General features: G+C 40.5%; 1 protein-coding gene across 1 annotated transcript in view; it reads left to right on the top strand.

Annotated features, from left to right (window-relative positions):
* Positions 1 to 22,686, top strand: part of LOC103771009 (E3 ubiquitin-protein ligase RFWD2-like) — a gene marked incomplete at both ends in the record, with an annotated part of 38,179 nt that extends 15,493 nt beyond the window's left edge. The window contains 5 exons of the mRNA XM_008938292.1: positions 8,089 to 8,148; positions 10,046 to 10,122; positions 14,897 to 14,954; positions 18,476 to 18,590; positions 22,551 to 22,686. Of these exons, the coding sequence (XP_008936540.1) occupies positions 8,089 to 8,148; positions 10,046 to 10,122; positions 14,897 to 14,954; positions 18,476 to 18,590; positions 22,551 to 22,686 (446 nt within the window). The remainder of the gene's footprint in view (positions 1 to 8,088; positions 8,149 to 10,045; positions 10,123 to 14,896; positions 14,955 to 18,475; positions 18,591 to 22,550) is intronic.
* Positions 22,687 to 22,967: the final 281 nt, after the last annotated feature.

The following is a 22,967-nucleotide window of genomic DNA, read 5'->3' as shown; positions in this document are numbered from 1 at the left end:
AAACTCACCACCTCTGTATGAAGGGCTGTGGGAATCACCCATATATCAACCTTAATTCGGGGCTTGGGGTTCAAACCCCAGCATTTCAGCATCTTGGGACCCCTTCTTGGCCATGAGGGCACATTGATGGCTTGTGGTTAATTTGTTGTCCACCAGGACTCCCACATTGTTCTCTGTGGAGCTGCTTTCCAGCAGGTCAGCCACTAACCTGTACTGCTGCAGGGGGTTGTTCCTCCCCAGGTGCAGGACTCTGCATTTGCCCTTTTTGAACTTCAGGAGGTTCCCCTTTGCCCAGCTCTCCAGCCTGTCCAGGTCTCGCTGAATGGCAGCACGGCCTTCTAGTGTCAGCCACTCTGTTTTGTATCCTCTATCCTCAGCAAACTTGCTGAGGGTGCATCCAGATGGCAGGAAGCCCCAGGTGCCAGTTTGGAGGCTGAGAGGGGAGGGTTAGGTAGCCATGTGCAGTACAGCAGAAGGTGGTTATCAGAGCTTCAGAGTTTACTGTGGTTTCTTTTGCTGCTGCAATAGGTGACTGTTTCAGAAATGAGGATGGAACTCAAGGGACTTAAGTGGACCCTGGAAACTTCTGCAATGTATTGTGATAGCTTTAAGTCATATAAGCAGGATTTATTTTGTGGAGGAGCACTGCTTTTTCCTGTTGCTAATCCATACCTGGTTCTAGTAAAGATGACTGCAAAGTAATTGTAATTTCACTCAGTAAGCCACAGCTGCAACACTAAGTTCTTCATATACAGAAAAACTATTTTATGTATGATAAGTGTTTGTTTCAAATTCTTGACTTAAATGTTTCAAGAAATGTAATATTGCCTGGTAACTTTGGTTTTAATATGCCTCTTTCAAACTTGTTAACAAAATTGTGCAATAAACAATAATTATTATGTACTGTACTCTATATACAAACCAGGTACTTTCTAAGCCAATACCTGAATTAACTAATAGTGTGCCTATGTAGTGTTTCATAAAGTGTTCAGAGCACATGGTTAACTGCCTGTAACCATCCTTACCTCACTCATAAGTTTCATGGTTTTTTTAATCCTGCCTTCATCAAAGGGTGACTTCTGAGCTTACTGAAGGGGCTTTGTATCCAGAAAAAAAACCCTCATCTTTATGGGCTCAAGAACTCATAATATTGCTGTAGTGAAGTATTCTGACAAATGCCTCTTTCTTGCACTTTCATAATTTCTGTAGAAGATAAATGTGAGGTTCAGCACCTGCAGAAGTTTCTATTAGAAATCCTGTTTTGATGTGTTCATAACTTTCCAAAACATTGATCTTTCAAGCTGAAATTTACTGCATGTTTTTTTGCACAAAGGTATTCGCAAGTCCTTTTTCTTTCAAGCTTATTCATTTCCTTTTTGACCTATGGCAATGTGGCAAAAAAACCAAATCCTTGGCAGTAGTAATAGGGAAAGAAAAAAAAAAAAAATTCTTTCTTTGAAAATGATCAAAACCAAATGGCTAAAGCTTGAAAATACTTTCAACAAAGTAACAGATAATTTCGGAGGGAAGAAATGTATCGATCATTCACAACAGTTGATTGTCTCCAAGGCAAACATAGCATGACTTTGTGCCTTTCCAAATGTGTGCACACTTAAATTGAATGCACACTCTCCATTTTAATTTTTATCCAACAGTCTTGAAATCAAAGATCCAAGGTGTCTGGAAGGTCAAGTTTAATAATGAAATACTTAAGTTTTTTTATTCTTGTTTTCAAGGGAAATCAAATGCAAGCACCTGTGACTTCTTAAAACTCATATTTTCATGCTGGAGACTTAGTGCTGCTAGCTGTGTTGCATAAATATTATTGCAAGTTTGTCCTTATTGCTGATAATATCAGTCAGTACAAAATTTTCCCGTTTGATGTTTATCACTTTAAAAAGAAGCCTTAGTAATTCATCAGGATTTGAATGTTACCAATTGAAGTTAGACACCACTGTATATACCCTATATATAATTAGACCTAAAGCATGGCTAGCCTGGCTACCTGATGGGCAGTGTTTGCTATTTCTGTGTAGTGGCACTGGTACTGCTTACTGAACAAGGATACTGAGCTTAATCATCAGTCTCACAAATCAAGTTCTACAGCATACATGTGATACTCCCTAGATGCATCCGTGTTTCTCTTGGCAACTGTCACTTGTTTTTATGTTCTGTGGATGTTTTGTTTCTAATAATGTTACATTAAGTCTCTCATATGTAACAAGCAAGACCTCTTTCGTGTCTGCTAATGCATAGGGGCTGCCTTTAGCTGGTAAACATCCTGGGACAGAGCAGTAATCCTGACTTGCCTCAGGTTGTGGCACTGAGCTCCTGCTCAGCATTTCAGAATCGTTGTTGCTCTTTTCAGCCTAAAATGCATCTATCTATCCAGCTGTCTTCACTTACTCTGTATTGTGAGCATGTTAAAGACTAAAAATAAGTAGAGTTATTAGTTATTGTGGGATAATTGCAGGGAATTATAAGCATGAATTCTCCAGGGATGTCATTACCTTGTGTTAATCACTTCATCTGTCAAGTCTTATTGTTCTGTGCGTACACACATGGATGAACTAATGAGTAAGCAAGAGGAGGTGACAGAACCAGAAATCAGTCATGCTCTTATGTTGTCATATAGTCTTGATTACATTCCAGGAACTCCTGAGGTGAATTTATAGCTATAGTAATCTCTTTCCTATTCACTGCATTTAAATAACTGGTATTTTAAATCTATTTGCATTTCTAAGCTAGTGAATGAGAGATGTGAGCTCTGACTGCAGTGAAACTAAGCCAAGGATACAACTAATGTGTGAGCAGCCAGCTAGAGGCTATCATATAAACATCAGTGTATAATAGCAGATTCTCCTTACTGGTGAAGTCTTTCCAAAGAAAGAGGGGGCAACCCAGTACTAGGAGTTAAGCAGCATGTACAGTGATGTATTGAACTCTAATCTGAATGTTCAGACAGCTTTGTTGCCTGCCCTAGATACTCTTGTGACACTTTTCTATTGGACCCTGTCAGTAAGCCCACAAAGCATTACTCCTACAGCTCAAACTGCATGATTTAAATGGGAGAGCAGGAAAATCCAAAATAGAAAACCTATTTTTGATCAGCCAGGCATCTCCTTCTACCTACTGGTAGGATCTCTGTGTGTTAAACAACTCATCCAAGATGATGTTCTCAGCCCTTTCTGTTAGCTCTTCCCCAGTTAAAAGGAAACATTTACCATTTGGAGGAAGTATTGATCAGAGAGAAGAAATGATCTTTATAGATTGTTACAGGTGGGCTGCCTGTGTGTTTAAAAGACTTGGCTGCCATGTTTCACCAGTGAAAGTAACTTGTAGAGACTCAAGTGCTCATGTCTTCATACCAAAAGATAACTTGCACTTTTTTCCACTTGTGCAAAGACTTCATAACAGTGAAGTGTTACATCAAAAAAAAGTGATATTTCAAATTAATTTAAAAGGCTAAAAGTCTCTCTAAAATCTGAAGATGCCATACTTGCTCTGTATATTATACCAAGCCCTGTATCCAAAGTGATACTGGAAGGAAAACCCAGAGGCAGACAAGGCTTCCAACTAGTTTCCAGAGAGATAAATCCATCTCATTTGCTGTAGAGGAGATGTTGAGGTATTGAGTTCTGTGGGAAGTAATTGATTTCACTGGATGCCTTTAGGATAGATTCAGCTGTTGATACTTCAGTTTATACTCCAGTTTGTTAGAACAGTAGTTGATGGAAGAAAACAAAGTAGGAAGAAGTCATGGTGGATGGATGAGGTTGTGTGATGGAATGAAGGGATTATCTGCAGAGACTACCTGACCTGTCCTCAGCTAGACAGGTGATCCTTTTTACCCTGTCCTGGTTGGTGTGATCACTGTGTGTCTAGGGGAAAAAAGATGCTCCTGTTGGTAATAGTCTCGTTTGTCTTGATCTGCAGTGTGAGCCGTACTGTAGTGAGTGCTGGAGGGGTTTGGGTTGGGGCACTGAAGGTGTGTGAATGAACATAACATGACTTGTGGGAATCTAGATGCTCTGTTTAAGCTGCTTGGTGGAATACTGTGGTAATTTCACAGTATTTCTGTGGAAATTATCTTTGCTTTTGCTCTTTCTGGAATTAAACAACTGTTAAAAGTGTATGAAGTCATACACCCTTCTAGAGTGTTGCTTTGTAGGCTCTCTGTGGCACTGGGAGGATCTGCTGATATTTTAGGTTTTTGCAAACATTTAGAACTGGCACCAGGAGACCTAGTCAGGACTGCTTGTTGTCTGTGCTGTACAAACACAAAGGATGAAGTCATTGTCTCCTGAGGGGCCCTGAGTCCAGGGTAAACAGGAAGCCCAAGGGTGAAACCTCAGTTCTGTGCCCAGCTATGCTTATTAGTAGATAGCCAGCTGAAATCAAACTGACTGTGAGCTGATGTTTAGCATTGTGTAAGTTCAAATTTAAATATCCATTCAAAAGTCTTATGTGGCAATTCAGTAGTATGGTAGAGTGTCTCTGAGCAACTCTAACCAGGGGATTTCCCTTCATTCGCACAGTCCAGGGCTGAGAGTTGTCTTTGGATGACTCTTTGTGTGTTTAGGATAGCTTCAGACTCAAACTAGGGGGTTTTGCAGGGTTTATGTTGTGGGAGTGAAAGGTATCTGGGCCTGAAAGGTCCTAAAAAGAATGATATCAGAGCCTGTGTTTCCTATTGTGGTGGTGCAACTTGAATGTCTGAAATTCTTTTTCCCGAGTTTGTAAGAAACATGGGCTATTTTGAGGTAATTTCTTTTGTCTGTATGTAATGTGGGACCAGAATGTTATAAACCTCTACTCATTGTAGTTAATTCAGTGGAGTTGAATTTATGAGGTTTAATGGCTCAGTTGAATCCTTCTCCTTGTCCACATTGGCCTTTCCAGTTCTGGGAAAGCATCGGTGTCTGAGAGGAGAATTTATAGTATGTGCTTCTATTTCAGCATATATTTCCATGTTCATCTTAAGTGTTCTTGCTGATTTAATCTCAAGCTTGACAGGCATGATTCTGCCCATCGTTGAGACAAGACTTGACTTGTCTTCTGTGCCCAACATAGTGAAAATCAAATTAAGTGTCCATAAATCTGGATCTACTGTAAGGGCTGTAACTGTAATTCATTTTGCTTTCCTTAAATGTCCCTCAGTGGCTGGCAATTATAAATCAGTAGTCTTATGTCTCAAAGTTTAATTGGAAGGAATGTGGACTGATTCAAGGTCCTTAATAGATTAAAGCTAAACCATGAAACACTTGAGCCAACCTTCAAAAAACAAAACCTCAAGCCTCTCAATGTGGGCATTAGTAGCTCATTTGGTGTTGATGGTATAAGAAAACTCTTCTTAAAATAAGCATGAAACGTATTTGCCTAGTTTTTAGATGTGCTACTGTTAAGTAAGCTTATAATAGTTTCAAATTGCTTGCCATACGTAACTAGAAGGAAGAATTTGTAAATGAAGTCCCAAGTCATATACTTCTGGTGCTGTGCAATAGTTAATAAAAGCTGGGAAACAAAGGTCTCTGCTCTTGTTCCTATAAAAAGGTCTCATGTTTGTGGTAGCAACAACTGTCAGTTATTTTTCAGTAGTCCAGTTTGGCTGAAAGCCAGTACATTGTAGAATAGCTTTTTTCCTTTGCTGTAATTTTGGAACTTCTAAGTGTTTTTAACTTGGGCTTTATGAAAGTAGGGGACTAATGGTATTTGTCTGCTAGCGTTGAGTACAGGCAGGACCCATGCTGTGCAAGTGTCACTTAACTTTACCACTAATCTTGGAGCTACAGCACCACCTGCTATTCTTGCTGTAGGTTTTGCAAGTGAAAATGGAGTTATCTGTTATGCTATAGTGGTTTGTAAATTATCTGTGGCAGTCTAGTTTTAAGCCATTAAACTTGTGCTGTCTGTGACTCAAATTAAATATAGACTGGAACTTTAGAGTAGAGATATTAGGATATAAATACAATGTCATCCTGTTTCAAGGAAGAAGCCATGTTAGAAATAGGTGTGGACCCAGCAGTCCTTTCTTCTTCAGTTGTCAAGGGTTAGGGCTGAGTCAGCCACCAGACAAGTGACTGTCACTCTATTAACCCCTCTCCCCCTTTAAAGGAAATAAGGGAGAGACTTAGGGGTTGGAAAAGAAAACTAAAACAGCTTTGAAAATAACAATAAAATGGAATACATACAAATAGATAAATATCAAACCCAACCAATGGCAGTTATGTGACTGTCACCACTGTGGAGTAAGCAGGCACTGGGGAAGTCCCAGGCTGGACTTTGAGGCAGATGGGAGCTGGATCCAGAAACACATGGATCAAGGTTGAAGACAGAATGGAGAGAGTCCTCCTCAGATGCTGGCCTTTGAAGAAGCTTGACCCTGGTGATGCCTCAGCTTCATACTAAATATGGTATACATGGAATAGAATCCCCTGTTGGTCAGTTTGGGGTCACCTGTCCTGGCCACTCCTTCCTGCAGGTGTGACCTTTTACTTGCTGTATCTCCAGGTACACAAGGTTTAGCAGTGACCTTTTTCTGCACAGCAGCAAGTAGAAGCAAGAGCCTTTCTGCACACACCAACCCTTGGTAGTAACTCTAAATGTGGAGTGTTATTACTGCTAGAAGTAGACACTGCCTGTGAAAATCTGCTGTTAACTTAAACTGAGCTGAAAAATGAAATCGCTGAACAGAATTAGTTCTAGTCTAACTCAAACCAGGATGCCTGCTCTCAGGGACATAAGCTTTTTTTTTAATGCTGAAAAAGTAAATTAAAATGGTGGGTTACCTAATGCAGAGCATGCTGATATTTGGAATGCTGATCAATAGTGGGGGCTTAAGTGGTGAGTGTGTTTCTGTTTAAGCAAAACTTTTGCCACTTAAAGGATCAATCTTAAGCACTCTAGTAAATAAGCCTTTTGGAGTAGTTTGCCCAATGTTCTCGAGAATGTCATACTAAAAGTAGTATGTCTTGCTGCACTAGTAACTTTTAGATTTGGGCATTGGATATTCCCCTGTAAATTGAAAGACCAAAGTTTGGTCTGGCCTTTAGAGAATGTGTTATGCTCAGTAAGCTTGCAGTGGACTTGCCAACTTGGTAACAGCTTTTGGTCACAGGCCACAGCGCTATTTGCCTGTAGACTTTTTTTTTTTTACTGGAGCTCTCGATGAAAAATTTCATGTGCTTGAGTCTTGCAAGGCTGGGTACAGGCTCTGTGGGTGGGACATGTCTGATGGGGCATGTCTGCTGAGTGAAGGTGGGAATCGGGGCTGGGAAAAAGATGATGCTCTTGCTTAGGGGTAAACAGTTGTCAAGTCTGTGACTTCACAGTTGCTAGAGATATTTGAAGCCAGGTTGATGTCTGAGAAGCAATTGAAAAACCTGAAAATTAGCATGTGTGACACAAAGAAGGGAAAAGAGATGTTGGCTGGTTATAGGGGAAGTCCTCTTCCTGACTTTCAGGGATGGCACTCCAGTTGACTGGGGTTTATGGTGTAATCCAAGGCGAGTAGCATCACACCTTTGAAAGAAATACCATGTGGCACTTTCTTGGTGCCAAGAGCAGATCTCTCTGTGGTTATAATAGGTGATTTTTTTTCTTGTCTTTTCCCAATGCAAAAAATTTCTTGGTAAGTTTAAACTGGCAAATGGCAGGATAACTACTAGGAGGGGAAGTATACAAAATACTTTGTATCAAAAGATTTTGTATTTTATTGAAGAGTGAAATAATCACCGTCTTTCATGGTGTTCTTGTAATTGTTTGGTGTTCATAAGCCAGTTATAAATACCAGGCAATACCTTGCCTGAAAGATGTTAGAGGAGCATGACAGTATCACTCTGAATCATGGGAATCTCATTTTGATATCAGAGTACCTTATGCTCTTGTTCTCTGCTATTTCATGATAATAACATGGTCTTGAATCTGGTTTGTGTGCATAATCTATGCATATGAACTTCATGCCTAGTGACTTTTGAAGTCTTTAGCATGCCAGTTAAAGTAGTTCAGGTTCTTCTCTGAAAAGATCATAATTTATCCTGATGGTGCAGTGCAGACTGATTTCGATTTTTCCTTTTCTCTTATCCACAGCAACTGGAGCAGATCCAGAAGGAGCTAAGTGTTCTGGAGGAAGATATTAAACGAGTAGAGGTGAGGTGCCCAGACATTGTTCTGACACCAACAATTTTTCATTTTCATCAAGCTGTCTGCTTCTGTGGGACTACTGCTATATTTATGACATTTGAGTCAGTAATGGGAAAATGCACAGATGATGCTCTTTAATTTGATCATTTAGTTGATGTGTGCAAGCTGCAGGTTGGGAAGAGGGGGCTTTGCTGAGATGTAGCTCTTAGATAATCATATCTTTCAATTTCTTTGTGTTGGTAGTAAGTATCTTAAGAGTAATTGCTGGGAGTCAACTGCCAGCATATTGATCATAACTTTAGGGTTTTTGTTTGTTGCTGTGTTCTGGCTATTTGCACAGGCTGTTTAATTTTTAGCATACATCTTGTGTAGCCCACGACACCTTTCCATAAGAGAGCTGTGATGCAGAGACTGGATATGAGCAGAACCAGCTCCTGCTGCATGTTGAGACAGATGCAATCTGCTACCTCCTGCTATAATTATCTTAATTCCTTAATGATGGGGATCTCTTGGAGAATAATTCTTAGCAAGCATCTCAAGTATTTGTAAGCCTATCAGCTCAATCTTTCTGGCCTTAGTGAGTGCTTAGGTTCCTCCTTGGTCATTTTCTCTGATCATTCTAGTGTTTTTATTTTGGAGTTGGAAACTGGTATTTTAGGAATGTGTCAGACTGCCATGTCTCAGAATAGTTTTCCCTTGAAGCTTCCTGGGAATCAATTTGCAGGTCTGCTTCTCTTTCTTGTCTCAAGCAGTCGGCATGAGCTCCCAGCCACTGCCCAGAAGCCTTTTAGATTTCTTCACTTCCAATTCATCTGCATGCTGATGAATTATCAAAATACAAATAGAACTGACAACTGCAGGAGCTTCCCTTCAGCTGTTAGCTACGCAAATTGTAACTTGTCAGATAACAGCATTTCAAACCTATTTCCCTAAATGTTTCTCAGCCCTTGGCAAATATATATTAGCATGTTTCCTTGAGACTGGTAAAATAGGCCTTCAGGTCTAGGAGAAGCTATTCCCAAAGCTGCGGGATCCCGCCAAGAATATCTGGTTACCTGTTTTTCTGCTCTTTAATCAGGCACTTCAGTGGACTGCAGCTGAGGTACGGATCTGATGTGTGATAGTGACCTTAGCTGTGACCTCTAAAGCCTGGGATCTCTCTTGTCACAAATATCCTGCTTTCTACCTAACAACTAATGGGCACCTAGTGGGAATTTGAAAAACACCAGTAATGTTGCCCTAGAACACTTTGCCCCCCCTAACTAATGAGCAGCAGCATCCTGCATAGCTTCCATTTCTCAAACAGATGAAAGGTACAGTCTCATGCTGGGTACACAGCAGTGGTTTAGTCTGGCTATGACAAAGCCAAGTTTATGGACAAAGTTTTTCTCTTGTGCACTTGCCCCACAGAAGACTGATAGATCCTCTTTTTAAGTCTGGAGCACAACACCACCTTTGTTCTATTTCATGGCTGTTCTTGCCATGACCCATCTCCAGCATTACTATCTGTCTGCAAAGGTTATTAGTTAAGCTTTCACAGATTTCAAAAATGCAGTTACAGCTTGTTTTGCCATGTTTAAGGGAGGTGCTGGGTTAGAGAGAATTGGATGGTAGCAAAATGTATTGATTTTTGGAGTATAAACTGCAGAACTGCCTCTTTGGGCAAAAAGTACTACACTTGTAGGATTTCTGAAATGCAGTTGGGATAACTGAAAAAGAACCCAAAGAATCAGTGTTTCTTCCAGTATAGTAAAGATTTCTAGGTGGCAATCAAATAAATGTGTCAATACAGTTCATTAACTGCTTGGAAATAGAAAAAAATTACTTTGTGAGCATCATATATTAGATGGTGCCTACTCTTCATGCTTTGTCAGTTTTGCTGTAATGTGACTTTGTGTTCCAGGAGATGAGTGGCTTGTACTCCCCAGTCAGCGAGGACAGCACTGTGCCCCAGTTTGAGGCTCCCTCGCCTTCACACAGGTATGGAGCTCACAGCTCAATTTGGATTTGTACATTTTGTGCTGTACTTGCTAGTCCTCTCCTTGCCATGCCCAAAACACAGGCAGAATTAGTTTTGGGTGCTGTACGATATTCTCTGTTTTTGATTGGTGTAAACTTTGTGAGCAAAGCAGTGAAGAAGAGGCCATCTGAGTCTGCTTGAATGAAAAGTCTGCCCTAGGCCAGATGGTGTGGAAAGCTGCTAGTTTTCAACGTGGATGGATTAGTGAACTTGAGTCATAAGTCTTTGCTATGGTATGAAACATTACTGTTAAATTCTACCTTTTCTGAATGGTATACAGTTTTGCCTGGCATTGAAAGGTCTTAGTTGTGTACAATACTGGTGTCCTCTGGCTTCCCTGCTCCATGTGAATAGCTAGAGGTGTGGACTCATGGGCTGAAAATTTAAAATATACAGCCCATTGATAGTGCTTATCAGATGTCTGTTTTGATTTAAAGAAACGCCTTTCTAATAACAAAACTTTAGTGTAGATTAGTCTGGAATACTGTGTAGTCTGGTTTCTTGATGATAAAATTGCAGATGTTCTTGTGTCCAAGTCGCATGTGCCAGGGTCTGAAGTGCTCTACTTCTCTATAGCCATGATTTTTGGTTGTAAGAAAGTTCTGATTTCACAGGGCCAAGTTTTGTTGTTAAAAAATCATCTCTCCTGCATCTTAATAGTAGAGGTCCCTAAACTGTTTTAAAGTTGGACTGGTACTTTTTCCTGCAAGGAGCAGCTCTAAACCTACTAGCCCAAAAATAAGAAAGAAAAAATGATGGTATTTTGTTCCCTACAGAGATTTAGATAGTGCTCTGGTAAGAAGACTAGCAATACTGGCTGGGATTTCTTACCAAGATCCTTTTTCTGGGTGCCAAGACTAGAATTTCTCATTTTTAGGAAGCTCTGGTTCGCCATGAAGGAAAACACAGGAATATCGCCAAGATGGATGGAAACAAATTCCATTCTTCACTGCTTGTTTGATTTTTTTTTTTTGGGTGCAAGTGCATTTTTTAACATGGGTTATTGCTGTTTTGCCAAGAAGCAGTGTTGTGAAGCTGATGAGATTCCTGTCAGGTTCTGCTAATTTTCTGGTTATCAGCTATTGGATTGCTTGCTGTTTGCTTCATGGTACTGCTGCTTGGGGAGAACTTGAGCACTCAGTGGCCTGAATTTGTTACATGGTGAATGCCTTCAGGCTAAGAAACCCTTCATTTTTTTAACAGAAGACTGTACTTAGGAGTAGAAATGTATCTCTATTACTGAAGCCAAACTCCTAAAAAAGCTCAAAGAATTTTTTATCTGTTGAAAGCTGGAATAACTAAGCCAGAGAGTCTTCCTACCACAAGTAGCCTTTTAGTGACTTTGGACTGACGTGTTTCATGCGAGATCTTCTGGGAGATGACAGTGGGTTAGACCCTGGCAGATGCATAGACTGTGGGCTCTTTCTTGCCCATCTTCTCACACTTATCTGGTTCTATCTTGGATGTGCCTTTAGCTTCTGTAATTTTCCTCTGGCACAACATGCCAGGAGTGTGATATAATAGGATATTTAGGGGTTTTGTAGGGTATGTGGGATTGTGTTTTTCCCTTGGCTTGAGAAGACCCCTTTTCTCAATGACATTCCTGTGTGAAGAAGTTGTCTTGAGCTGTCAAAGAGAATTAGTACATGAAGGAAGTGTCTGAACAGGCGTCTGCTGCCAGACTCTTGGAACTTCTGTCCTCACCCTGTTTTGTGTAATTTAAGTAATTGAATTGGTTTGAATCACCAAAAATGGTCTGCCACATGAAATTAATTTTCTTAATGTTAGATGTAGGTTTTGGAGAGTATCTCAAACTGTAAGTTTGATTCCTCCTTGGAAAGAATGCTACAGAACAACTAGTAGGAGCTTTAAAATATACTGATTTTTTTTCATATCTAACTGAAATGCTTAATCTCCACAGTGCATTTCAGAGATGCTGTGAACCACTAAGAATGCAATACAAATATAGTTTGAGGTGGTTTCACTTCCATGTTAAAAATGTTATTAAACTTGCAGAGGCTTTTGAACTTACCAGTGAATTAAAATGGTATATTTAAATTGGAATGACTTGTTAACATGCTTAACACCCTGCTAATGAAATATAATTGTATAAAATTTTGCTAATGTGTCTTATAAATAGTACAAGGTTATCATAGATCTGTGCTGAGGTGAAGAAAATCTCTTTAGCCTTTGAATTTTAAGTTGAAGAAAATAGAGTTCTTTGGAATTTGGTTTTATCTGGTCTCTAGTGACTTGCCCTTATTCATCTACTTCCTCTAAATCACAAGCTTGCTTCATTAATTCTGTTTCTTTTCATTGTTGGTAGCTTTTTTCACTCCACACTCTTAACATCTTCAAAATGTGAAATTACTATGCCTCCACCCCATCTGCCTTTATAAATTCGTTAGTTAAAACGAAGTATGTTTATCATGTTCCATACATTCTTGGCCTCAAGAAAGATGTGTTTTCTTGTGCCTGTACTGGGTCTGATGAAATATTAAATTGGGTAATAGCACAGCTCTTTTTTCCAGTGTTGCAGATTGCTGGGCTTGTAAACTAATAGAGAACAAGAGGGGAAGAATAAGGGGACGGAACAAATAGTTCTGTGTAGGGTTTTTCTCTACAGGCACACATGCTATTTTTGCTACCAGTAAATGGAGTAAACGGGAGATACAAATAAGCAACTTCTCCGTGACTGCATATTCAGGCAGCAACAGCAATAACAAACCATCACTGTAACAGGAGTTTCTGGGGGAAGGTTCTGATCTAAAAATGAGTTGCCTGGTAACTCTGGTTCAGTTATTGAAATCCTGATCCCCCTCTCCTCCATTTGTTCTAATTGCCCCCTCCCACCCCCCTAAGGGTATAACAAATGGGATTCATAGTCTGCAGCTTGCTGCCTTTTTGTTGTTGTTTTTAAATGTGTTGTGTTAGCATAGCTGAAGTTCCTAATTGAACCTGATGTTATGGCTTTCTAAAAAGAATTCAGAGTAACTTTGGTAATTTTCTAATTTATGTCCTATTTTTCAAGCATATGCTAGTGAACTCAGCTACAGGCAGTGTACAGAAATGACTTTGAATTTGTATTCTGGTTAGGGAGATGTCTGCACTCTTGAAGGCTTTACATCACCAGACAACCTGCAGCAAAACGAGACCAGACGCTCTAAGTCTGTGTGTTTTGCTGTTAATTGCCACTGTACCTGTCTCAGAGCAGAGGACTTTTCATCACTTTCCAGCCGAGCGTCTTGCTCGTGCTGTTCCTGGCAGGATCTGCTGTACGTGTTTCATTATTTCATGTGGCCACGTTCTAATTTAAAGTTCGTTGTCCCCAACCATGCCTGAAACAGTTCTGTTTTCTCCCTTGCAATAGCTCACAGCAAATAATGATTTTTATCCCTTAGATTTTCTTGGTTTGCAGCTTTTCTCATGGCTGTAACAGAAGCCAAATCAATCTCATCTTATGAGTTAACCACTAATAAGACGCTGAAATCATCTCTCATCTTCTGTTTCTACTTCTTTCCACCTCCAGGGGAGCTTTAAAACATTCCGAGAAATATTTTTGCACTAGTACCACTCTTTCATCCTTCTAGACTTACAGGCACCCTGACTGACTTTTCAGCTAAAGCACTTGTTTTATGACCAAGAATGTAAAACCTGTGTGTCAGTCCTGGAAGCTGTTACATAAACATCAATAGGTACAATTGTATTTTACAAAACCAGGACCTAGAGTAGTGTTGTAGTAGCTTTTTAGTGAAATCTTCAGCTTCCCCAAGCAATGCTTGAATCTAAGGTTACCTTGTAAGTAAGGCTGAGAATGACAAACCCAGACAGTTTCTGTCCAAGCCAAGTGACACAGCAGAAGCAGGTGAATTATACAGATTTTTTTTAGAAACAAATCCTGCTGATGCTTGTAAATGTCTACTCCATAATTAATAAACAGGTGTTCTTGTGTGCTAAGCTTTACTTGTCCTAAAAGTATTTTAAAATTGAGTAATAAATGTGTGTTATCTGGCTCTGTCTTATTGTCATGGTTAAATATTTTGCCCATATATGCAAGAACAGTGAACCACCTGTTTTCTGCTTATATCAGTAGATCCTTTTGCAGTTTTGAAAGTTATATCTTGCTTGTATATGTGTGGTATGTTTTAAAAACAGTGATTTGAGGTCTGTTGTGTCATTGTAGATACTATGGAGCTATATATGGTATTATATTTTTGAATAATAGTAATCCTGGCTATAAAAAAAATTAGTTTTTCTGTACTTCACTACTTCTGTCTGTTTTGTGTCTTCAGAGATGTCTGCAATATTAGTGTCTGTCTTAAGCTGGTTTCTGTAGCTTTTCTCTTCACAGTGTTATTTCAAATGCCACAGCATTTAAACATCTACCTTTCTTTATGAAAGGAACTGAAACCCTATGGTAACAGTTATTTTCAGAATGTCTTATCCTGCGTATTTCATACAAAAGATATGCTTCAGCATTCTAATTAGAAATTATTAGATTACACTACACATAATTGTGTGTGACAGCATACTGCTCTAGGAGATCCCTGTATTGAGGAGAAAAAGATCCTTCCCAAACCCTCAGACAAAAAAATAACCTTGTGTTCCCTGTCTGTAAAACGAATTTCAAAGGCAAATATGCTGCAGGATGTAAAAGGGGGAGTAGCACAAGTTAAAAATGACAAAGGATGGTTGTACAGTGATTTAAGCAGACTATTTCTTTTGGTTTTGCAGTAGTATTATTGACTCCACGGAGTATAGCCAGCCTCCAGGCTTCAGCGGCAGTTCTCAGGTAAGGCAATACGTCTGGCTGTGCACAGCAGGGGTGGGAGAGTCCGTGTGGAGGCTGGGCAGAGATTAAGCACAGCTCCATCCACCTCCAGGGGACTGGCCAACTTGAGTCTTGCAATTGCATTTACCTGGTTATCTGGGCAAACTGGAACCAAGACTATAACTGCAGGAATGACTGTGCGTGATTGTGAGTGTCCGTGCTGATGCCATCAAAGAAATCTGGTGTAATATATTTAGACACCTGACTTATTCCCAAAGCTGACTTCTAGGGAAGAGGGCATATTTTTTGTCAGTCACCTCTTCTTCCAAGTGATCAGCATTTTGGAAGGGAGGTAAATCCTGACCCTTTGCATTGATTTAAATAGCTTTGGATTAAGCTTGAGTGTTGAAGAAACATTCATTCTCCAAACACAGAACTGGTTTGTAGCTGTCCTTGTTTAGGGCCTTGTAAACTATATTATAAATTGCCATAGAGGGTAACAGGTTGCATATATGGTGAAGCCATTTGGCAGGCAGCCTCCAGACTGGGTGATCTGCAGGGCCTCCCAAGTCCCAAACAGCACTGCCATTGTCCCACAGCTCAGAGCGGGTCAGCTGGGCTGGGAGGATGACACCAATACCCACCTCTCAGTTTCAAAAAGGTTAAAGTTCTGATTTGGATGGACAGACTGTTTGTTACGTGCTAGCTCATGCCTTTGGTGCTCTCTTGTGGTGGACCATCTGGCACACAGCAATATCAAACTGGTAAATTAGCAGGTTGAAGTGCTCTTGGATCGTATTTGATGGAGTAGCTTATGTAAAGAAAAACATCTGAATCTTGGGCTGATGTATGTGTGCATGCAGGTTGGGGGGTTTGCAGCTCTATAGCTAATTGGTGATTAGAAAATTCCATTTATTTGTCTGTGGGGAAAATGCTTGTTCCTGCTACTGTGGTCTTGGGAGGTTTTTTGCTTGAACAAAGAACTCTCCCTCACTTCCAGAGGGCAAGTGAAATGTGGGTGGAGATTTTATGTTCAGGACTCTGATCTGGTACAGTGTGTTTGTTCTCCACTGGCACAATTTGTAGTCCTTTTATTTCTGTGTCAAAGACAAAAAGCATATAGCTCTGTTGCTGGTAAGTGCACAAAACAACCTAGACTTCCTGTTCGTTCCGTATGACAGCCTCATTTGTGTGAGAATAATCTTTTTTTTGTCGACAAGAGTGCAAGATCTGTACTGTCTAATACAAATTTTCAGATTAAACTGTGTTTGGATGAGGAGTTGAAAGGTCTTGAAATGAAACACTTCATTCAAAGGTAGTCTTAATTTCAGTAAGACTTTACCATAAAAATAGTTTTAAGAAGAAAAATTCAGCTGTGCTTTTTTCCTAATTGTTAGTCATTGCAAAAGTCATAGACTGGGCACTGCTGGCAGTAAGAAGCTGTGCTAGGATGGCCCACAGAGCTCTCTCTGTAATCACTTTGTGCGTGGCTCATGAACGTGTTCTTCGGGAAGAGTTTATACACCACAGAGGCACAGGATGGTTCTCTCTCATAAGCTGAGCTTCAGAAGTAGATAGTGGGCAAGTCATGTAGGCCCTGGGGAATTCTACAGGTAGTATTTAGTGGCAGTACCTTTCTTTTCAGCTAGAAATAAGGAGCTTGTGTGTAGCTCTGAAGCTTTTCCACCATTGTTAGAGGACTCTTTAGAGCACTTGATGAAGTTCAGACAGTAAAATCACTTGATAACAGAGCAGTCTGAACCTAATGTTCTTGACCAGAACAACCATAGTAGCTGAATAAAAATTGCTTGGGTATGTTTTCTTTTCACTTAAATTTTCTTCCTCCTGGTTCCCAGTACTGCTTAACAAGTAGCCAAGGAGCTGAATTCATGGAAAGTGAATAAATGTTTTGGTAAAACATGAGCAGTTTAAAATGCTTAGCTGGGGAGGATTTGATGAAGATGAATTAATGCAGATTGATCCCAAGCAGAGCTGGGTCACCATGTGCCAGCCTGAAACCTGCTAGGGGGGCATCTTTCTCTGGAGACCTAGAAGGTCACTACACAGCAGGCAAATGCTTCTCATGATTGATTCCATCTCGATGTGGGCTGGGCTCATCTGGAAGATCAGACTTGGACTTGGGTTATATTGCTCTTCATGTTGCAGGCAGCTCATCTTAATTGGAGGCTGAAGTGATTGCTCTTCAACACTTGAAGTTGTCTTGAGCCCAAATCACTCCAGATGTGCTGAGAGAAGCTGTAGGCCTTGTAGGCTGATGCACAGAATTAACAGAAAAATGCTTTGGAAGTGTTCTCTTCAACATTTCCTAAAGCGGGTGAAATTTTAGAAAATTGTAGTTAAAAGGTGTTGGTGTATAAGTGTTTCACAGAATTCTAGTTGTTTGTTGAGGTTGGAGTTGCTTTTGAGATGAAACAAGCTGTGTAGGCCATAGGTGCTGTCAATGTGCAAGTGTGAGTCACGATGTCTGGGTATAACCAGGGAAGTGGCATCTGGAGGTTCTGTTGCTTGGGGTTTGCTTTTTCCCTTAAATGTTGGATCATACAGGTATAAGCCAAATCCAAGTGGGGTGTAAAGTTTGTTTGTTCTCGTTGGTTTGCTTGATGGTTGTAGTGAGGGCAGCCTATTCCCCTGTGTGGATTGAGGGGGAGTGGGTTTTGTCAGTGTCACTGAGTGGCATTACGGGCATTGTAGGTGGTTAGGGATGTTGTCTTAGGGAGCTTGCTGCTTCTCAAATCTTCTAAAATTTCCCTGTGGACTTTGAGTATGTGATGTGAGACTTCTTAAATACAAACTAAAGCAAGATGTTCTTCATGCTTCTGTTGTAGTAGAAGAATTTTGTTCCCTCTCTTTACTAGTAAGTAGAATACAAGGTACTCCATTTTCTGGTTTTCTTCAGGAGGAGAGCTTATTTACATGGTCTCAATCCTTTGCTTCTAGTTCTTGCTGCTCAGGTAGGTAGGGAAGTGGCTTTAATCATGAGTTTCATGGATTCCTTTTCAATTAACCTTTAAACTTTATGGTGTGTTTGGCTTCTATCCTTATTTGCTTAGCTTTACAGAGTTACTGAGTTGTTTCAAAAGAAATAATTCAGTAACTAACTCTTTAAACGCTTTTTAAACGAGCTGTCTGCCAGGGATCTAGGAAGTATTTGTTGTACAGTCTGTTTGGTTTGTGAGGCTGGAAGCCTGGTGTCTTTGGCTTCTGCTGTCCATCTGTATAAAGGCAACATGATTGCCCAAGGATTGCTGCTGTCTGTCCTAGGTGTGAGGCTGGGATCAATACATTTTGCAAAGGTTTAGGAAACATGAGCTGCCCAAAAACAACTTTTCATGTTGATCAAGTTACAGGGTGCAACACAAGACCCTAAGAGTAATTGACAGTAGCAAGTTCATCACTTATTGTCATTTTGCACTTCTAACACTTCACATATGATGTATAAATTGTTTATAATTGGGTGAAATTTGCTGAAATGAAACCTAGGCCTGGCTTTACCTTTCTGCCATGTTCTCTCTTCCACTCAGACCAAAAAGCAGCCGTGGTATAACAGCACGCTAGCCTCCCGACGCAAGCGGCTCACAGCCCATTTTGAGGACCTAGAGCAGTGCTATTTTTCCACCAGGATGACACGTGTCTCGGGTGAGTACCTCTGGCATGGTGTTTCAACTTCTGACATCAGTTGCCTCTAAAGTCCTCAGGAAAGACTTGCTTTGGAGAGAGCAGCTTTCACTTCTTCCTTGTGTGGGAAAGTCGCTGTACGTATTTGTGTTGTTCAGATCATCCCATTTTTCTTCCCTTGACCAGTCTTTGAAACTGCTAAGTTTAGAAAATATAATCCTTTGGAGAGGCACATGTATTACTTTATAATCCTGTACTGTGAAGGGCGTAACCCACAAACAACTTCAGTGATGCTGGCTCTGAAGATGCAAATGTATGAAAGCAATGGTTGTGTTGTCTTTCTACCAGGTGTGCTATAAACACAGTAGTAAAAAACATTGCTATTGAAATATTACAGAGGTATAAACATAAATTGATAAATTCCCCTGCATTTAGTGTGCATAGGACACTTGGAGGTTATGCTTTATGTTTCTGGACTGAGTCATGGTTAACAAATGAGTTGGAGTATAAAAGCTGAGTGTGCAGCAGCGCTGTTGTCCCATGGGGCACCCCTTAGGTTTAAGGCTTGTTTTGTAGCATTAGAAGCTGTTTTCACAATTGCCTAAGTTGCCTCATTTGTAATTGAGTAACAGCATGACAGCAGCTAGAGTAATTGTTACCTAGTGGATGGATGGTTCTTAATTATGTGACAAGATTCTCTTAAGAAATGAAGGGGTCACGTGACTATGTCTTGTGGGTGAGGAGGGTTGTTCTGCAGACCCTCTGGAGAAGAAACCAGCTTTGGGAGCAGTTTCAGGCAGTGGGCTGTGGCAGGCAATAGATTTGCAGCACCAAGCTGTGAGCCACAGCTCATGTGAAGAGTGACACACTGCAGCAAGGAATAGGGAGCATCTAGCCCTCAGGAGATGGGAGAAACCTCCTAGAGACAAGAGGGAACCAGGCAGAGGTTGCTGTGGCAGAGCATCTCTTGTTTGTTAAAATCAAAAGGTTTGGGTTGGAAAGCACCTTAAAGATCATCTAGTTTCAACCCTGTTGGCCAGGGGCAGGGACACCTCCCACTAGAGCAGGTTGCTCAAAGCCCCATCCAACTTGGCATTGAACACTTCTAGGGATGGGGCATCCACAACTTCCCTGGGCAGCGTGTGCCAGTGTCTCACCACCCTCACATTAGATATGAGGAAAAAGATCTTTAAACCTACTTCCTTTCAGTTTAAAACTGTTACCCCTCATCCCTACAGTCCCTAATAAAAAGTTCCTCCTCAGCTTTCCTATAGGCCAACTTTAAGTACTAAAGGGCCACAATAAGGTCTTGTGGGAGCCTTATCTTCTCCAGGCTGAACAACCTCAACTCTCTCTGCCTGTACTCATAGATCAGGGAGCTCAGATACCTCTGCATCTTCATGGCCTCTTCTGGACCTGTTCAAGCAGGTCCATATTTTTCTTACACTGATGGCTACAGAGCCAGACACAGTGTTTGTAACCATGGAAGGCAAGCACTGACTTCCCAGGACACAGAACAGCAAGAGAACTGGAGTAGAAACCCCTGCTTGTTCTCCCTGAATTTAGCTTTTAAGTTGTATCCACTTGAAAATAAGTTAAACCCCCAAGCTTAACTTTTATTTTAAAAAAAAGCTTTAATATTTAAGGCTGCAATGTATTTTGGGGACACTCTTAGGTATGTCTACATCTTCCACCTACTTCAGAGCAGTGACTGACTCAGTTCTCGTCACGCACAGCAAAACATTTTTAACAAGAGAAGCAGCAGGTCGAGAGGGTGTTTCAGTAGCTGGAAGGTGGGAGAAGCTGGGGGGGTGTGAGCAGGCAGGACACAGTACTCCCCAGATCACACCGAGGTGCTTTCATGCAGTGCTTTCTCAGTGATGCATAACTTGTGTTTATGTTAAAACAATCCTTATTAACCAAGAATAACAAATGGAGCTCTTCCCAGCATTCCCTTGTAGAAGGCATCTTTCTTCATAATTGGAACTATAAATATGAATGCAGTGGAACTGGGTTTTTGTATTCATGTGTCAGGTGCACCAAGAGCGGAGGATTTGCAAGTGCAGGTTTTTCCTAAATAAAGAATAACCTGTGACACTTGATTAAGTTTTCTTTTTTTTGACACATTTTAAATGGGTTTTAATGTGGATTTAGAGCTTTTTGCAAGAAGTTCCTATGACTGTTCTAGATATATTATAACTCTAATTATGAAATGGCCTTGCACTTTGACAGGGAAAATGTCTTGAGAAATAACATACGGTTTTCCAGGCACAGATACAGAATAAATCATAGGACGACTGTGCTTGATCTCAAAATGAGGGAAATGGAAGAGCAGTGGCTATTTGTTCCTGTCATAGCATCTATGAAAGGACCACTCTTTGAAAAACACTGACTGATGTAGATGTGCTTCTTTTCAAGCTATTTCCTGTAGTGGTCAGGTGCTGATGATTTTAATTTGGAGCAGCACTTTGTTCATTTTGCCCCTTTTGATCCATCTGATGTGAGTAATGTATAATCTAGTACCCTTAAACATGCTAATTACTAGCCTTCTTTGTTCCTTTATACAATCAAATGTGATATAGCATAGAAGGGGCACTTGAAAATGCCTTAAAAGTGTAGACCAAGATGATGATTTCTGATGAGAAAGAATTATCAGGATGCAGAAAGCTGACTCTCCTGTTTACCCACAAGAAATCACAGCTGTATTTTGCTTCTATAGATCAACCTCTTCCTTTTTCACCTCAGTATTTCCAGAACTTTCTGATAAGTGGACTAATATGTGGAGTTTGTAGTTTCCTTATGCTACTGATAAGGAAAGGGGTAAAGATAACTGCTTAACCTGCTGGTGGAATTTGATCCTGGCTGTGTGAGCAAATCATGCTTGTGGCTTCTCTGCTGCTGCAGAGGATGCCATGGTTTGACAAGGGACAAGGTGTGCAGTACCTGTAAACTGAGGTGCTGTGTATTAGAGCTGCAAGAGCCACTGTTCCCTCACAGTGCACAGGTACAAAAAGACAAAGCAAAGGTGGGAGCATTAGAGGAGGAAAGGAAGAATTGCTGCAGGTTCTGGGGGTTATTACCAAAGCCTGAAGGCTCTGTGTAATGTTTAGCTGCAGATGGACGATGGTGTTAAGAATCCTGGCTTGCCCATGTAGCATCACTGTAAGTAAGGAATTTTTCCTTATTTAGGAAATACTACATTCTAAAATGGTTTCAGTAAAATTCTGTTCATGCCAAGAAAAGCTGGGACATAAGAGGAATTGGAGAATAACTTTCAACTGTCTACACTGCAATTTAGTTTTAACTTCAGTAGGAACCTGTTCCATTCCCACAGAATATTTATTATCATTATTCAATGTGGCTCAATTTCACCTTGTCTGCTGAAGGTCATAAAACTTACACAAAACTTACTGTACAGTCTTCTGGTTTCATGCTTGTCTTCCTTTTCCAGCCCTGAAACAACTCTCCTTTAGCTTTGTTGGATTTGGGGTAAAAATACAACTTTTTTTTATACTGAAAGTGTTTTGAATGTAATTGACACCAAATGTAGGCATATTGTAACAGAAGTACAGGGTAAAGAATATACTTCTGCCTCCATAGAAAACTAGATTTGTTCTTCACAGTGTGTTTTGGTATGCTTAAAGGTTTTTTGTTAATAGTCTACATGGCCCATGGGCTCTGAATTTACATAAAATAAATGAGCTTACCAGGAAAGCTGTATTTGTGATCTCTAGGCAGATTCTCAGCACATTAGGCTCACCCAGCATTGCAGTGGAAGGACAAAAAAAAAAAAAAAAAAAAATCATGCTGCCTTCAGGGAATGCCAGAGGTGAGAGAATCTGGTTTTGACCAAGAATCCTTCCCCAATAACAAACAGATGTAGTGTCACATTAAGAGATCTTGATTTTATTTGTTTGTTTGCTGTTGAGTTTATCTTCTTACTCTGTTTCTGTCGTCCTCAATGCTCCTGCCTCACCTTAGATGACAGCAGAACCACAAGCCAGCTGGATGAGTTTCAGGAGTGTCTATCCAAATTCACACGCTACAACTCTGTCCGACCCCTGGCAACGCTGTCATATGCCAGTGACCTCTACAATGGCTCCAGCATAGTATCCAGGTAAGACTTACCCCAGCTCTGCCACCACATCTCATGCTGATACGGGCTGCTGAAGCTGAGTTAACCCATATTAAGGGAGTTATAGACTGCATATATAACACTTTGCAGTTACTTCCCAAAAGTAGTTTTGCTGTTATGTGACTATCATTGATCTGTGAAGGCACTCAAGTTACTACACAGTAGTAGCTTGTATTCCTGTTGGTGTTGGTCAAGACTGAATGCAGAACCTTTGAGGTGGCAGTGAGCATCTGGAGCGATTGTGGTAAAGCACAAAGTCTGTT

Source organism: Merops nubicus, unplaced genomic scaffold (genome assembly GCF_000691845.1).
Source record: "Merops nubicus isolate BGI_N331 unplaced genomic scaffold, ASM69184v1 scaffold8784, whole genome shotgun sequence".
Classification (NCBI taxonomy): domain Eukaryota; kingdom Metazoa; phylum Chordata; class Aves; order Coraciiformes; family Meropidae; genus Merops; species Merops nubicus.
This window is presented reverse-complemented; position numbering and strand designations above follow the sequence as displayed.